Below are 17,122 nucleotides of genomic sequence, written 5' to 3' on the forward strand. Positions count from 1 at the left end.
TCATTGTGGCAAACTTAGCCAAGGTAGTTATTGAAGACAGGGAAAGTAGAGATACAGTTGAGAGGAATTTTGAGAAAGGCTTTTCTTTCCCTCCACTGATGTTTGTCTTTGCTTAAATGAGGGGCAGCTTTCATATGTTGCAACAGGGACAGGTCTGTAGACACGAATGAGCATACCAGGGACAACCTCTCCCATGATAAAACAAACCCACGTGTTGGTAATCCATTGCACAGACAAACCTGTACTGACCAGATCCACACATGGGGATGGCCTTATTTCTGACTTTACCCAGCAGTGTGCTTAATGTGGACTATAAGCATGTGGCTCCCAACTATCTGAGAAAGAAGCGCCTGTGCACCTGAGTGTTGCAAGAAAGTGAAAAATGACCGACGAATGAAACAACAAGGTCGTCATTTCATATCATTGCATAAACATGGGTTGCACTAAAGTCAGAAAAAGGTTTATGCCAACTTTTCAAAACATTGCCGTTTGTGCAGCCAAAACGGTTTCTGTTACCACGAAGGGTGAGGAGTGTTATAGTGAACAGGACAGATCAATAGAATGGATTTAAAAAAGATGTTTACCACACACAAGGCTTCATTTATTTAAAAAACACACATCACAAACCAAGTTGTCTCTTGGAGAGCTTATTTTATTACTTAGCCCAATTATTAATTGTATCCACCTTCTGAAGGATGAACGGCTGAGTTGACTTTGCTGATATTCAAACCTTTGACTTGGGGGTTAATCCAGGTCTCTACAGAAGGCTTTTATGTAACTTGATAAGGCAAATCATGCCCCAAGAGCCACACGACCATACTGACAAGAGTCAAAATGCCAGGAAGCAGAGAAACAATTATCTTTCCATAACAAGCACCGACCAATGTTAACTTCCAGCATTACATTCATTGGACACCTAGGTAAATTAAGTAAGGGAAGGGCAATACATCCTTGAGTCACTGGCTGGAAGCAGCACACAGCAGAAAAACAATCAGCTAACCCAGTAGGGCAACCATTCCCAAAAGTATCCACTCAATATTTACACAAAACGATTTAAATTACATTTGACTGCTGCTCCCAGCAAATTTTATTGCACCCCAAATTTCTCCATTCCTGAATAAAATTTCAAAAGTTTTTTTGTTAAAATCACAAAAGGATTATGTTCCACCTGATTGCGCCTCAGCACCCCCTTGTATGAGCAATCTGAGCTCAATAGGGAATTGTGCTTAAAAATAAAGCTGGTTAGCGGCCCATGTTTTATGGGTAACGTCTCTCTCTTTTCAGAAGCAGGTGGCACTGGATGGTGCGGATACGGTCCTTGGCAGGGGCAAATTCCGGTTGCAGCTTTAGTGTTGACTCGTACCATTGCATAGCTTTCTCAAACTCCTCCTGGGAAAGAGAGATTGTGTTAAAATGGAACCATGGAACAACGCACTCTGGAAAACTGTACATCACGAAAACAATGGTCAAACACTCAGATGGTGATGGTCGTTGAAGCAGTCATTCAGATAGCGCATTTTCCAATTTGTATGGCATCAACTCGCTTGTGGTGGGAACGCCTTCAGGGACCAAAGGCCAGGTATGGGAAAATTCTCAGGCAAGGCTTAGAATGGGTGTGTGCATTTGGCCAAGATTAGGGTATAGGTGGGCTGGCTAGGCTCCAGTAAGCAACCCAAAAGGTCAGGCATGTGGATGTGTGATGAGGGAAGTCACGAGAGTATGCTATTGCAAGAGACTCGTTATGTGTCCAGCTAGACCAAATATTGTCGTAGGATGTCGCAGTATGCTAATGCCAGAGGAGTTGAGACAAGTCTGGTGTAAGGAAGCGAAAACGTTGCATGTCCAGCTAGACCGAATTTGTCAAAGACGTAGCTGCATTCTAATGTGTGTGGATGGATAACTGTGCCTGCGGCAGATGTCCATCGAAGTGGTGCGTTCATATGTACCTTAAGCTCAGATGGAGCCTATCTTTGATCTCGCTTTGTGATCAGATCGTCTGTGTGAAAAAGACAAGCTAACCTAGGCGCTTCTAGGAACTATAGACCGGCTACCCTCAAACTCTTCTGAGTGTTAATAGACTGGCTATCACAGTACATCTTGTAGGCGTGACAGATAGGCTACCTTAAGATCTTGTGATCAGAGGATTCTCTAAATGCAATAGATGGACTGCCCTTATAGTCTTACTATATATCTTTTAAGTTCCATAATAGGCTACAATCACGCATTTTCTAAGTTCAATATCAAGGATACCTGCATATATCTTTATGTGCTACAATGGCTAACTTGTATATATTCTAAGTGCAATGGATAGATTACCATCATATCTTCGAACGCAATGGACAGGCTAACATCTTAACGTGCAACACAAAGTATCCACTCCTAGATTCATCTGAGTGCAGCACACTGCCCTACCCTCAAATCGGTCAAACCTTCACGGATCTTCTAAGTGAGATACTTGTGCTAACCTTCAAAATTCCTTGCAGAGCAGTACATGCGCTAGCCTTCACAGTTCTTCATGTACAATACATCTGCTAACCTACACAATTTCTTCTGCTAACCTACACAATTTCTTCTAAGTGCAATGACTGTGCTAACCTACCCAAGTCCTAAGAGCAATACATGTGCTAGCCTTCACAGTTCTTCACATGCAAAATATCTGCTAACCAAAACAATTTCTTCCAAGCAAAACACATGTTAAAATAGCCAATATCTCCTGAGTGCAATACATGTGTTAACCTTCACAGTACTTCAAGGGCAGTATGGGGGCTAGCCTACCCAATTTCATCTAAGTGCAACACAAAAGCTAAACGACAGGTGCTAATCTTCGAGATGCCATATCAGGCTACCCAGATATCATTGTGCAAGCTCTAAGCTATCCTCAAAGTTTAGCACAAAAGACGGGCTAGCATCAAATACTCTACTTCTAGATGCCTCAGTTTCTTTGGCACCAACTTCCTGCGGGTTAAGCGCTTTGCTAAACAGAGCTGGTGGGCAATCACTTTCCTCGGCTGGTTCCCTCCTGTGGTACAGCCTCCTCCTCCCCCTGCGTCTTGACAAAGACCCCTTGTATTCTGAAAAAACCTCAAGACCGTTCTCTTTACCTCTTCCTTCTCCTCTCTTGTAATCTCAAGCAGTGTGACTGATGGGCAGGGCTCTTATGTGTCCTTGAGGCCTTGACCACCACGCCCCACATCGCTCGTCCCAGCTGCTGTCTTCTGCTGCACTTACTTGGCTCACCCGACCCATGGGTGGTTGCACTTACGTTATGCACTTACGTTCTTCTCCTCGTAGCACTTACCCTGAGCACTTCACCATTAGCTTCTAAGCACCTTATCCCTCCACCCTGCATGTTCTGAACACTCACTCGCAAGGCATAGTAGATTCGTCTCTGCCTCCCTTTATTCCCATTATATGTGTACTATTAATGCAATTATTTAACCTTGCTGTAGTCCCATGCCTCTACCCTGTTTGCCCTGTGGGCGATTTGAAACAGTTTTATTGTATAAGCACCTAATAGGCAAACAATAAATAAATAAAATAAACATCCTGGTCCAATACCAAGGATAAGTGCGATAGGTGGGCTATCCTAATAAATCTGTTAAGCTCAAAAGAGAGCTGTCCTACTTCATCTTCCAAATACAAATCTATCCTCAAGATCTTCTAATTGCAATATCAGTTCTACCTGCATAATCTATATTTAAATCATCAACTGTCCTCACAGTTATTCTAATAGCAAAGACAGGCTTACATCATGAATATTCCAGGTGCAACAACATGGTCAGCTGCAATAGACGGGCTGTCCTAGCACATTTATTGTGCAGAGGAAACTCTATCCTAATGTATCTTCTAAGGCTGCCCTTGGTTCCTCTGCTAAGAGGGCAGCTTTCTAGGGAGGCCAGCCAATTACAGGGAGGGCAAGAGGATGGGACGAGGACATGGAAGGGGACTGGGAGGGAAACGGGTACCGGGAGCTGGGGCAAGCAAAAAAAAAGGCAAAGAAACCAAAAAAGGGGGCGGGGGTGACAGCGGAACAAGATGGTTGTATCAATTGAAGGGGTCATTTAGCACAGCTTACTCCCTTCCCCCAACCATGTTAACAGATCCGGTGTCTTCAACCAGAAGGGGCGTTTGAAAAACACTCTCATTAACTTCCATGTAGAAGCTACGGAGGTATCCTTTAGCAGGGTGTTCACCAGGAATGCTGCTGCTATACCTCTCAAGGAATGGCCAGTTAGCATGCCTGTAAAATGCTTTTTACCCAATTAGTAGCAATATTAAATGCAGTCTACAATCCATCATGTAATGGCTGTTTGTGTTACAGCCTGTCCTTGAGCAGCAGATGTCTGTCAAGAATAATGAGATGTCTTCCTGAACTCTTTAGTGCTGTCCACATAGTAGGTAAAGTATCTCTTAACATTAACGGTAGGTAAGGAACACTGACAAATACAGGTAAGCAAATCCTGTGTTTCAGAAGATATTCACAACACATTTTAAATGAAAATCTCAGATTACTCGAAATCAAAAGCACTCAATATAACAGAGGATCCAGGGAAGGTGGACAAATGGCGTAGTAGTTTCCCCCTGGTGTGGCAAACAAAGAGAAAAAGAATATCTGGGAGACGTATTGACCTCAGGATTATGGGGAGTTATTATGGGGCAAACATACTGTTAGGCAGAAACCTGTGCAGTTCCCTTAGGGACCACTGCAAAAGATTTAAGACTACAGGTGTTGGCAGTAAACCCACTTGGTAGCAGTCTGTACCACCCAGATTTACCTGGTAGCTGTGGCTGAGCAGTCGGACTTCCCTCAAGAAGAGTTAGGCAGTATGCAATGTATACACAATAGGCACTCAGATACAACAATACAAGCAAACACTGACCAGAGCTTTGGTATCAAAGTATATAATTATTTAAAAACACACTGTTGAAAACACTCCAGCACTCTTATTGTAAAATATTCTAAACACAGTTACTATTATAATATATACACCCCTTTTTCCTTATCAGATGAGTCACTGTAAAACACCACTTATTTTCATACAGAGGTGAGCGCTTAATTAGATGGCACTCCAATAATTTTGTGAGAAAGGGAGGGAAAAAGACAATATGGAAAGGTATACCACTCTAAAATTCAGGAACACTGTTAGCAAGGCAGAAGAGCAAAAGTCACTGGTGAGCCAAAGTCCAAAGGCTGGGCCCACTCTTAGAGAGAGCAGAGCACAAATGCGCCCAAGATCACACAGTTACACTAGGCTTAGCAAGTCTTGCAGAGGGCTCAAAAAGAGTTTAGAGAGGCTTAGGAAAGTTTAGCCAGAGTGTCCCAGGCTAACCCAGGTTCGAAAGCCGGGGGCTAAATCTACCCCGTCCAGTCGGTCACAAGGGAAGCCAGGCGGGACACAGTACCTTAAGTGGGAAGGATCCTCCAGCGGTGGCAGTTGTTCCTGGTAGTGGGTGCAGGTTGCGTCAACGTCCAGGGGAAGAGAAGATCTCGACTTGGAGGAAAGATGAAGGTCGTTGCACTACCAGGGAAGAAACCAGCCGTGGAGTTTTCCGGTTAAAGGTGGTACCTTTGTTTCGCGGTCGTGGTAAAACGTGGTGTACCGGTTGCCGGGGTGCTTGGCACAGGCAAGGCGGCCATGAGGTACGTCGGGAAGGTGAAAAGACGGTGAAACTGGTTATCCCCACCAGTCAAAGGAAGACGACTCTCCGGCGGGAGATCTCCTCTGTCGTTGGGAAAAGTGGTGAGGCGGTCCAGCAGGGCTCCACCGGTGGTGGTGTCGTGGCAGGTCGGCTCAGCTTCTCCCTCGTCGGATTCTTAGGTCCTGTGGCGACTTCTGAAGTTCCAGTCCCCAAAGCCCTGCTTTTATGCAGCAAACCCCCATTCACTCAGCCTAGCTGTCACTCAAACATCCTAAGTGGTGAGCCGGCCGGCTCACCACTTGGGCCAATCAGGATGGAGTGCGACTTGAGTTGCCTAGGCAACTCAGTCCAGGGTGCCTAAATTCCCCTCCACCCCTCCTAAGTACCCCAGACAGAGTGGCACCACTTTGGAGGGCTTCTGTGGAGAAGCCCGCCAAAAAGTGGAACAAAGGGCTCAACTTGGGTTGGAGTCACAGAAGAGAACACAAACGCCATTTTAGAATCAAGTTTTTGCAAAAAATACCAACCGGAGAATTAATATTAATTAAATAAACCGGCGGTATGTTCGAGGCTACCGTAAATAATTAAATAAAGATAGTAGCCTAAAACAATGGGAAATCCCATAGGAAAATATTTGCGGTTGAATATAAAAAGTAGTATCCACTGCCACCAGCCAAAACTCGATATGGGGGGACGGAGACGTGCCCCCTCGACTAACAGACCCTGGGACAATCGAATTGCCCCGGCCAGTATGTCCACAATATGATGGTTTGTACTGGTTCTGTTCAGAATTCAAGACTAGTAAAGTCAATGGTGACTTTACATGCCCTGGGAGACAGTAGTCAGTCCCAGGGTATGGAGTCTATACTGGGGGGTCACTATGACACCCCTGTGTCACTGCACTGAGGGTGCTGTGTAACACACATCACAAAAACACATGAAGCCCTATGGGGTAAAAGACCCCATAGCCCATTAAACACATCTAGATCCAAAGAAGCACAGTCAAATCATGTCCAAGAGTGAGGGTAAAAGAGTCTCACTCTTGGCAGGAGAAAAAAATAAACCCCAAAAATCCAGCAAAGCTGCTGGGGGACTCACTAGGTTAGGACACTCAGCCTAAACAGAGAATTCTCCCTAACACATACCGCTTTATGGAAGAAAACGATTGATGATCTCAGGACGTGGGTACTACAAGAACCTTCTTGGTTTTCATGGATAGCAGCGGTTTAAATGACCCTACTACCGAGACTCCTATACGTGGTCTGCTCTCTCGCGGTTAAGTTTTTGACTCAAATGGCTAGAAACTTGCTGAAGGAGGTTCTTTCCTTTATTCGGAGTGGGGAAAAGCCTAGAGTGCCCAGGAGGGTTCTCCGTCAGTCACCATTGATGTGGGGGTCTAGGGGATCCCAAAATAGCTTGAAAGGACCAAGTTACTTACCTGTAACTGTTGTTCTCCAGCATCTGGCATGGATTCACATGCTCATGAATATTCCCCGTCATCAGGCTGGGAATCCGCGGTAAAGAAAAAATCAGTATCAGTTTCGTTTCTGATCTGTCTTTCTTAGTAGTAACCAATCACTGGTCTCTGGGTCATACTGTCCCCAGCCAATGACTGCCCTCTCCCTAAGCCCCGCCCCTGGCAGCCATCCTCAGATTTGGTAGCACGTAAAGTGGCAGTATGACCAAGTGAAGAGCCGCAGAGGGGAAGGAGGGAGGGAGGGTTCGCATGTGAATCCATGTCAGACCCATGCTGGAGAACAACAGTTACAGGCAAGTAACTTGTTCCTTCTCCAGCAGGGGGTCTGGCATGGCTTCACATGCTCATGAATATAAGAATACATAGCAGTACACACATGCACAGCCATGGGAGGTGGCAAGGCTCAACATTAAGCATTACATAAACTCAACATTAAGCATCTCTTACCTGATCACCAGGCTCACCTTAAGCGAACAGATTGCGCAGCACTGCCTGGCCGACTCTGGACTCCTCCCTGGAATCCCGGTCGACGAAGTAGAATCTCGTGAAGGTGTGCGTCGACCTCCACGTAGCAGCCCTGCAGATGTCCAGCAGGGGCACACCAGACAAGAACGCCGTGGTAGCAGCGATCGCTCTGGTCGAATGGGCTCTCGGACGGCCGGGCAACGGTCGGTTTGCCAACCGATGACAGTGCATGATGCAGCCGGAGAGCCATCTGGCAATGGAAGCCTTCGAGAGAGAGCCGTCCCTTGGTTCACAGGTCCAAAGTTCACAAACAGCTGTGATGTCTTCCGAAAACTCTTCGTTCGGTCCACGTAGAACTTCAGCACTCTAGCTACATCCAGCGAGTGCAAAGTCCTCTCTGCCGGCGACGAAGGCGACGGGTAAAAGACTGGTAACACCAAGGGCTCGCTGAGATGGAAATCCGACGGCACCTTGGGCTTGAAGGAGGGGTGCATCCTCAGCACTACCCTCGTCTCGTGGAAAGTCAAGTATGGAGGCTTGCAGAATAGGGCCTGAATCTCTCCCACGCGTCTTGCAGAGGTGATGGCTACAAGGAACGCTGTCTTCCATGACAGGAACTTCAACGGAGCCGAATGCAAGGGCTCGAATGGCGGGCCCATGAGCCTGGTCAGCACCACGTTGAGCTCCCACGCCGGCTGGAGCCTTCACCGGCGGGAACGATCGAAACAGCCCTTTCATAAACTCCTTCACCAGGCGATGAGACCACAGGGACGACCGTCCTGCAGTTCTGGTGTATCGGGAAATTGCTGCCAGATGTATCTTGATGGAAGCGACAGTAAGTATGGTAGCACTTGAGGGGCTGTAATCCGTAGCGGGTTAATCTTCTGTGCACGGCACCAGACAGAGAACCTCTTCCACTTGTGTCCGTAGCACTTGAGAGTTGAGGACGCCCGCCCTGGCCTTTGCAAGAACCTCTCTGCAGTCAGCCGGGATATCGTACCCTCCAAACTCTAGTGCTGCAGGAGCCAGGCCAAGTTCAGGGACTCCGGGTCATGATGAAGAATGGCGCCTCTTTCTCTGGAGAGAAGATCTGCGTCCGTCGACAGTTTGACTGGTGGGGACGCTGACAAGTCCAGAAGGTCCGGGAACCATATCGGTCTCGGACACCTCGGTGCGACGAGGATCATCCTGCACCGGGACCTCTCGAGTTGGTTGATGAGCCTGAGCAGAAACGGCAACGGAGGGAACACGTACAGGAACAGGCCGTCCCAGGGGAACGAGAAAGCATTGCCAATGCTCCTTGGCTAGGGGAACCTGCTGGTGAACCTCTGGCATTTGGAGTTTGTCGCCGTCGCGAACAGGTCGATTTGGGGCTTGCCCCATCGCCGGAAGAGTTGATCCACTTGATCCTGGCGTAGTTCCCACTCGTGGCATGAGCGCATCTCCCTGCTGAGTGGTGTTTTTTATCCCTGCTAGATGAAAAGGTACCAGGAACATCCCCTGGGCAATGGCCCACTGCCACAGATCCTGGGCTTCCTTGGACAGGGCTGGGGATCTGGTTCCTCCCTGCTTCCGGATGTAGAACATCGTGGTGGTGTTGTCGGTGAAGATCCTCAACACTTTGCCCTTGAGGGACGGGAGGAATGACCTGAGGGCCCAGAACACTGCCCGGAGCACCAGTATGTTGATTTGGAGCGGCCTCTCCTCCGGGAGCCACAGGCCTCTCGCGTGAAGATCTCCGGTGCGTGCTCCCCACCCCTCCAGGAAGGCATCCGTCGTCACCGTCACCTGGTATGCTGGGGTCTGAAAGTCCGCGCCCGCCGCGAGATGCGCGCGGGTGCCCCACCATCGAATTGCTTGGCGGAATACTTTGTTGAGCAAGATCTTGTCCTCGAAGCTGCCCGTCGCTTGCATCCAACGGGAGTCAAGGAACTACTGCAGAGGGCGCATCCGAAGCCTGCACAGGTGCACCAGATAGATGCAAGAGGATATCATCCCGAGAAGGGACTTGATGGACCTCACTTTGGCCACGTCCGTGGCCAGCAGACGCTGTACCTTGCCCAGGATGGCCTGTGTTCTTTCCTCCGACGGCGAGGCCAATCGCGCCACTGTATCGAGCTTGGCTCCCAGAAACAGCGCGACCTGCGACGGAACCAGGTGGGATTTGGGGAAGTTGATGGAGAATCCCAGGTCCGTGAGCAGCCGGACGGTCTTTGCTGTGTGTTCGACGGCGAGTTCCCTTGTCCCTGCTCGGATGAGCCAGTCATCCAGGTAGGGGTAGACGTGGATCCCCTGCAGGCGCAGCCGCGCCGCCCTGGTGCCAGGCACTTGGTGAACATCCTGGGTGCCGACTTCAATCCGAACGGGAGGGCCTTGAACTGGTAATGCTGCCCTTGGACCATGAACCTGAGAAACTTCGGTGTCCTTTTAGGATGGGGATGTGAAAGTACGCATCCTCCAAATCCAACGACGATAGGAAGTCGCCTTCCTCCAGCTGGCCCAGCACGTGCTGGAGGATGACCATCCGGGACTTCTGTGCCTTGATGTATTTGTTTAGCCAATGCAAGTCCAGGATGGGACGCCAACCCCCTGTCTTCTTCCTGACGAGGAAGTATCTTGAGTATACTCCGGAGCCTCTTAGGGACGAGCTCGATGGCTCCTTTCTTGAGCAACGCCCTTACCTCTAACAGCAGTTGAGGGACGTGGTTTTCCTTCCTGGCCACTGGAGGAATTCGGGGGCACTTCTTTAGAAATTGCAGAGTGTGCAGGGCATCCAGCACCCAACGGTCGGTGGAGATGGACTCCCACATGCTGATGAACTTCGCCAGCCAGCTTCCCACCGGGGTGCTTCGGTGGGGGCCCGACGCAACAGCCGGTTCAGTCTTGCTTGGAAGCAGCCTTGCCTCCTTGGCCACCCTGGCGACGACGGCGAGATCCATCTGACTTGCCTCGTCCCCTATAGGCTTCTTGCGACGAGGAGCAGGCCGCCTGAAGGTAGGTCGAAGAGCCGCCGCCGAATCCTTTTGGAGGCACCTTGCTTGCCTCCGGAGTTCCGAAAGGGTGGCCGCCGTTGCTGCAGAACTCCCAAGGCCCGAGCCGTCTCTGTGTCGGTCTTGATGGCCTGCAGCGACTCATCAACTGTCTTTCCAAACAGATTGTTCCCGTCGAAGGGCATGTCCAAAACCTTTGCTTGCACGTCCTGGTGGAAATCCGTCGCCTTGAGCCACCCCCACCGTCGAAGGCAAACGCTGTTGCCCAACTGGTGGAAACCGGTGTCGGCAATGTCCGTGGCCACAGTTATGGCGTGGTCCGACGCCTCCTCACCCTCCTGTAGGATCGCCAGGGCCTCTGCCCTCTTGTCATCCGGGAGGAAGTCCAACAGGGGGGCGATCTTGTACCACAATTCCCTGTCGTAGCGGGCCACAATCGCTAGGGCGTTGATGACTCGTCCTACAGCGTCCAGCTTCTTTCCTTCGCCGTCCGGTGAGGAAGTTGAAGATAAAGATGCCCCTCCCCCCGCTTTCTTCTTGGCCGCTGCTGAGACGACCAAATCCGGTGTCGGCTGTGCCCCAAGGCATAACTGGGCGACGTCAGGGACCCGGTACTACTTCTCATACCGCTCCCTCTTGGCAGGTGTCGTGGACGGGTTCTTGAGGAGGGCAAGTCCCTCGTCCCAGATGTCATCCAGCAACGGCACCGCAAGGACCGTCTTCCTCTTGGCCTTGCGCCATTGGTAGAGGAAGCCTTCCTTCTTCTCTTCAGGGCAGAGCTGAAAAAGCTTGGATGCCCTGGCAATCATGGTGTGGAAGGAGCCGATCTCGTCGGGCAGGGACGCCTGAGGAATCGGAGACGGGAGGCCAGTCCCGTCGTCACTGCCGTCGTCATCCGTCCCCGTCGTGGCCGTGTCTGTTCACGTGTCGTCCCTCGGGATCGGGAAGGCGACAAAGGCTGAGAAGGCCGTGAGGGCTGAAGAGGCACTGGATGAATTCTCCTCCTCTTGGTTGGAGGGCTTCCCGACGGACCCGGTACAGCTGGGTCGTCCGTCAGGGGGTAGGGGCAATCTCGTCCTCATCTCCGTGCATAAGGCTTGGATTGCCATCAACATAGCCGCCGAGTTGTCCTGAGGCTCGGGTTTCGACGGGCGTGCCGGGAGCGACGGTTGTTCCTCCAAGGGAACCTCGTCGTCGTTGCTACCCTCGCTCTCCTCGTCTCCCTCCTCGGGATTCCTCCTTTGGGACCGGGCCTCTTCCAAATTCTCGGTCAGTTCCTCCTCAGAGGTTGTGCCCGTGTCCGTAACGGCCAACGCCCCCCCTCTTTTTCCACCGGGGTCTTCAGGGGGTCTTCTCGATGGGCTTAAAAGAGGATTCCCTCTGGGCCCTGAGTCGCCTCCACTGGGATAACCTCCACAGGCTTCGCCAGGGCCGCAGCGACTCCCTCGATAGAGGCCTTAGCCGGGTGAATCAAGGCCTTCACCACCTTGGGTGCGCTTGAGGCCTTCACCTTAGGGGGAGGGTCACTACCTTGCTCCCCCTCGGCCGGTTCCTTCAAGATCGACCGGGGCCTCACCAGAAGCTTAGCCGGGTTCTCATAGTCCGATCCGACATGTTCATGCAAAACGCACAGTCCTTCTTCACGTGCGTTTTGTCCTTATGGAGGCAGTAAAGGTATTTCGAATGCTCGTCCTCCTTGAACACATTTTGTAGGTCGCATACAGGGCAGCTCCTGAACAGTTGGCCGGGAGTCGAGCTTCCCTTCTCCTGGGCCATGTTCTCCTCGTCCGCGAGGTAGGCCTCAGAAACTTCTGGAATCCTCCAAGAAGTTTAACTCGACGAAAACTTCACCCTTGAGGGGCGTAGATCAATCCGAAATGGGTCCCCGTTGATCGGAAGTAGAAACGGTGGAGCTTGAGGCTCGATTAAACCGAAAAATGAGATAAATCTCTTTGAAAAAGCGCAAAACGCAGTAAAAGCTCGAGAGCTATAGCACGAGGACTCCCAAAACTTGAACGTGCGGTAAAAATCTGAGGATGGCTGCCAGGGGTGGGGCTTAGGGAGAGGGCAGTCATTAGCTGGGGACAGTATGACCCAGAGACCAGTGATTGGTTACTACTAAGAAAGACAGATCAGAAACGAAACTGATACTGATTTTTTCTTTACTGAGGATTCCCAGCCTGACGACAGGGAATATCCATGAGCATGTGAATCCATGCCAGACCCCATGCTTGAGAAGGCTGATGTAAGCTTGAACAGTGAGCCACAACTATTCCCTTGCGGTCACTGCTATTTCTTGGGTAAAGCAGCATGAAGGGGGCAGGGGGCCCTCTGCTGGAAACCACAAAAGGCTACCTAGGTTACCGGAATCAAACATTACGTTGGAAGGGTCAGAGGCCGGGGATTGGGACCAGGTACCCAGACAGGACATAATATGGCCTTTGGCCTAGACTGGAGCAATAGCTTTTGAAGTCTGCAAAATAAGATTCCAAGTGAGGGAACAAGAAATGTTTTGTTACACACAGATCAGACATTGGATCTCGAACAAGGCACTTAAAGAGGCAGGCATAAGAACTATGTTGGGCCTAGAAACCACGATGCACGAGGGATCATCAGAAAAGGGTGCCTCAAGGATCTATCTTCCTTTTCTCCTCTTCCTGCCCTCTCCCCCTCCGTGCTAAACACTCCACCTGCTGCTGCGACTGGGCCTAGTCCCTTTAGCATCTTACAGGGACCAGACCACCAGTCCCTCCCAGCATCCCTTGCCAGCACTTGCCTTCGGGCTCCCTCTTCAGGAATATCCCAACCCAGAGCCCCTGTCCACTGCACTCATCCTCCCCTGCCCCCCTCTTTCTCCTGGCACTTGCCACCTTGGCCTGACCAGCACTTGCCCGCCCCCACACCTGTGGGGGCACCCCTCTCCTGCCCTTCTCCCTCTACCCCCATCCCCTTGCACATATCACCTTTGTCATGCACTTGCATGTTTCTTTGTTCTTTGTTGTTGTTTTCCTATGATTCCTATGCCCCCCCCTCAACTCTCCCTCTTGCCTTGTGGCACCTGTGCGTATAGGCGCCATACAAATGTCCAAAAAATAAATAAAATAAATAAGGCTTTACAGGAGGGTAAACTTCTATATATAAATGGGAATAGGAGTTGGGAATCACAGTCACTGAGGACAGTGGGGACAGATTTGGTGGAGTGGCCACAAAGCATCAAAATGGACAGCCATTAAAGAATCGACATACAAAATATGTTTTAGGTGGTACCTGACCCAACAACGAATACATAACATTAAAAATAGGATCTTGCCCTTATGTTGGAGGAAATGTGGGGAGGTGGGTGGCCTGGGACACATGTGGTGGTCCTGCCGAAATGTACATATCTTTTGGAAGGAGATTTTGAGTCAAATGAAAGACATCCTTATACCCGGGACAGTAGTGATTTTGGGGGCAGTGGCTGCGGGCCTGTATGATGCCAGTGGCGCGCAGGCCTCACTTATCACACATTTAGTAACTGCAGCAACAATGACACTAGCCCATGTATGGAAAACAGAGCAGGGGCCGATAGTGGCCGTCTGGTGGGTCAAGATTTGGGGGGGTACTAGCGATGGAGAAAGTATGTGCTTTGACCAATGGAACATATGAGAAATTCCTTAGGATGTGGCTCCCGTTTTAGGAAAATGTCACAGGTAGAGAACACAATTATTATAGGCCTTGCTTATTGAACCATTTCTCTATACTTTAAAGAGCGGACAACAGAATCAGCGAACAGGGGGGAGAGGCAGACAATTGATTGCAAAAACATGAAATACTGTATACGACAAATGTTATTTTAGGTTGACTGAGTTGGAGGGAGGGGTTTTGAAATGATATTCTGAGAAAAGATTATTGTGGTCCAATGTTCCCTCTAATTATTTTTCTCTATGTGCAGAACTGGATGGCTGTTGTGCACACATTATTTTCCATGTGCGCAACTGACTAATGAGGTAAGCCACTTTGTGAGCTACCGTTGCAGAAGAGAGTTTGGAAAGGAATGTCCTCTTCCCAGGCACTGCAATTCTTTAAAAATCTTACAAAGCTTTTTCCAAACACATAGGCTAAAATAAAATGTCATATGTGATTATACAGAAAACTCATCAACCAGTCCAAGACTTCAATATCTGCCACAGTATCTTGCAAACGTACTTCTGGACAGAGAAAAATGTCGGCCTCATTACGAGTTTGGCGGAAAGTGATAAAGTTGGCGATAACTCCATTACCGCCAACTTTACTACTACTCCAAATTTCCGCTGCAGTAATTCTGCCAAAAAGCCACATTGAGTCCAATGAACACAATATAGACTCAATGTGAATGGGGAACTGTACCCCCACCAATGTTCCCTCTAAGATGTGCGCATGTGCGCTTGCCCAGCTTCCTTCTGGGTGCCGCTCAGATTTTTAGCAGCGCACACAGACAAGGGTGGGGAGGGAAACCCTTTGGTTAATGTGTGCAGGCAGACTGGTTATATTGGTTAGATTCTTCTGTTCATGGAGCCAGTTTTTCATTTGAGTTTTTAACCTCTTGCGTTGTACTTTGCTATTGGAGATTTTAGGTGCATAATAGTGTGTAATGCAAATGAGCAGAATATCAAGACTAGTTGCTTATTTTAAGAGAAAGAACCGTTCAGGTAAGTACTGTGGCTTGTGCCTTATTAAATCTTATTTGATTATTTGAATAGGTGCGAATTGTCTGTGTGCGCTGCTAAAAATCTTCTGAGCGGAACCCAGAAGGAAGCTGGGCAAGCGCACGTGCTCACAGCTTATAGGGAACATTGTTGAGGTCTCTGAAACCCAAATGGTTAGGTGGCATTTATAATCGGGATCCGATTGTGACAATGAAGAAGCGATAGAGTGAAGGACTTGCCTTTACTCTGTTATTGTGGCTCTGTTTCCAGAGATTAAGAACAAATAAATAAAGCTTATAAAAGAAAATCCCAGATGCATTTTGAGAGTCACTGTCAGGGTGAAATTTAAGTTAGGGTTCGAACGCTGAGAAAAACATTACTTGGCTCTCAGTAATGTGATTTCTTTTTTTTTTTTACTTTATTTAACTTGCACAGGGGTACAGCATTGCAAACTATGCATATTCATTAGGTGCATTAAGAACAGAAATGGTAAAGCAGAAATCATCTACGGACATTAACATTTGTGTACATATTATTTTTCACAATACAGTTACATCATCTTCTTCCTCCACACTTTGATGTGCCAGGTATTGTCGGAAACCACCCCATATGTCTCTCGGGCGACTTGTCGGTGGCACCAAGCCGGCATACACTTCCTCCCTATCATTGACCCAAATCATGTCACAGAGCCAGTTGTCATATGTGGGGGCCTCCTTGTGTTTCCATTTCATTAAACTAGCTCTTTTTGCCAACACAAGACCAACATTAACCAATTTGCGCTTCAGTGTGTTCAATCTATTTACATATCACAATGTACATGTTGAGGGTTCCCATGTCATGGGCTGCTCCACTATCTCCTACAACGCATGACACGCCTTATTCCAGTATTCTGACATTGTCCGACATGCCCACAACATATGTGTTATATCTGCATCCAACTCTCTGCATCTGGGACATTTCCCCTCCGAGGTGGGATACGTCCTTTTGAGGCGGGCTGGGGTAAAATGTGTTTTATTTAGGATCTTAAAGTGTATTAGCCTGTGCCTGGAGTTTAATGATATCTGCCTTGTTAATCTACATATTTGCAGCCAATGTGTGTCCGTAAAAGTGACATTTAATTCCCTCTCCCAGTCCCCCCTTATGTTCATTGTTTGCAACCCCTCATGATGTCTGCGCAAGTCTATACAGCGCTGAGGCCGATTTTGTTTTCACGTCTAAGGTCAGTATGTAGTTAAGACATGGGTGTAATGCTGGTTCCTGTGGATATTCAGACCAGTGGGCACTGCAATTCGCAATCGTCCGGGGGCTTAGCCGGTTTTAGTAGCAGAATAATAACTGCTTCACGCAGTGATTCAGGCAGGGTTCCGAGTTCCAGTGCCTCCGACCACACTGATAGTAGTCGGGGAGATAACACACCTGTGAACGCTTTGTAAAATTCCACCCAAAGACTGTCCCATCCCGGGGCTTTACCGCCTGGAAGATCTCTAATTGCTTCCTTCATTTCGCTCAGCTTTATTGATTCTTTAAGCACATTACACGCTTCTGCCGTCAAAAGTGTAGTGGGGATTTTTGCTAAGTATTCGTCTATCTCGGCAGCTGTAGCTGCACTTTGGGGGGGAATAGAAGATCCTATAGAAGTCATAGAATACCATGCTTATCTCATCCACTTTGTGGGCCACCGGACCGTCTGCCCTAATTATGCTCGGAATATTGGTGCTGCCCCTCTCACCACGAACTGCCCGCGCCAATAATTTCCCAGGTCTCTCCTGTTACCCATTGTGGCGCGCTGCTGCTGGCCTATCAACATATTGTAACTCCCTAGCTTCTGCATCCTGGTATTTATCTAGGTGTGCCAATATCTTTGCTAGTCCGCTGCGATGGATCCC

At 49.0% G+C, this 17,122-nt stretch overlaps 1 protein-coding gene across 5 annotated transcripts in view; it reads right to left on the reverse strand.

Moving 5' to 3' along the window:
* Positions 1–631: 631 nt before the first annotated feature.
* The window catches only part of TTC17 (tetratricopeptide repeat domain 17), a 2,246,693-nt gene continuing 2,230,202 nt past the window's right edge, over positions 632–17,122 (reverse strand). For 4 of the 5 annotated variants that reach the window (XM_069623328.1, XM_069623332.1, XM_069623330.1 and 1 more), the window contains one exon: positions 632–1,389. In XM_069623328.1, coding sequence (XP_069479429.1) covers positions 1,258–1,389 — 132 coding nt within the window. In that variant the 3' untranslated portion in view covers positions 632–1,257. The remainder of the gene's footprint in view (positions 1,390–17,122) is intronic. The other variant, XM_069623329.1, reaches the window with a different exon arrangement.

Source organism: Ambystoma mexicanum, chromosome 11 (assembly GCF_040938575.1).
Source record: "Ambystoma mexicanum isolate Mex_15411 chromosome 11, UKY_AmexF1_1, whole genome shotgun sequence".
Lineage (NCBI taxonomy): Eukaryota > Metazoa > Chordata > Amphibia > Caudata > Ambystomatidae > Ambystoma > Ambystoma mexicanum.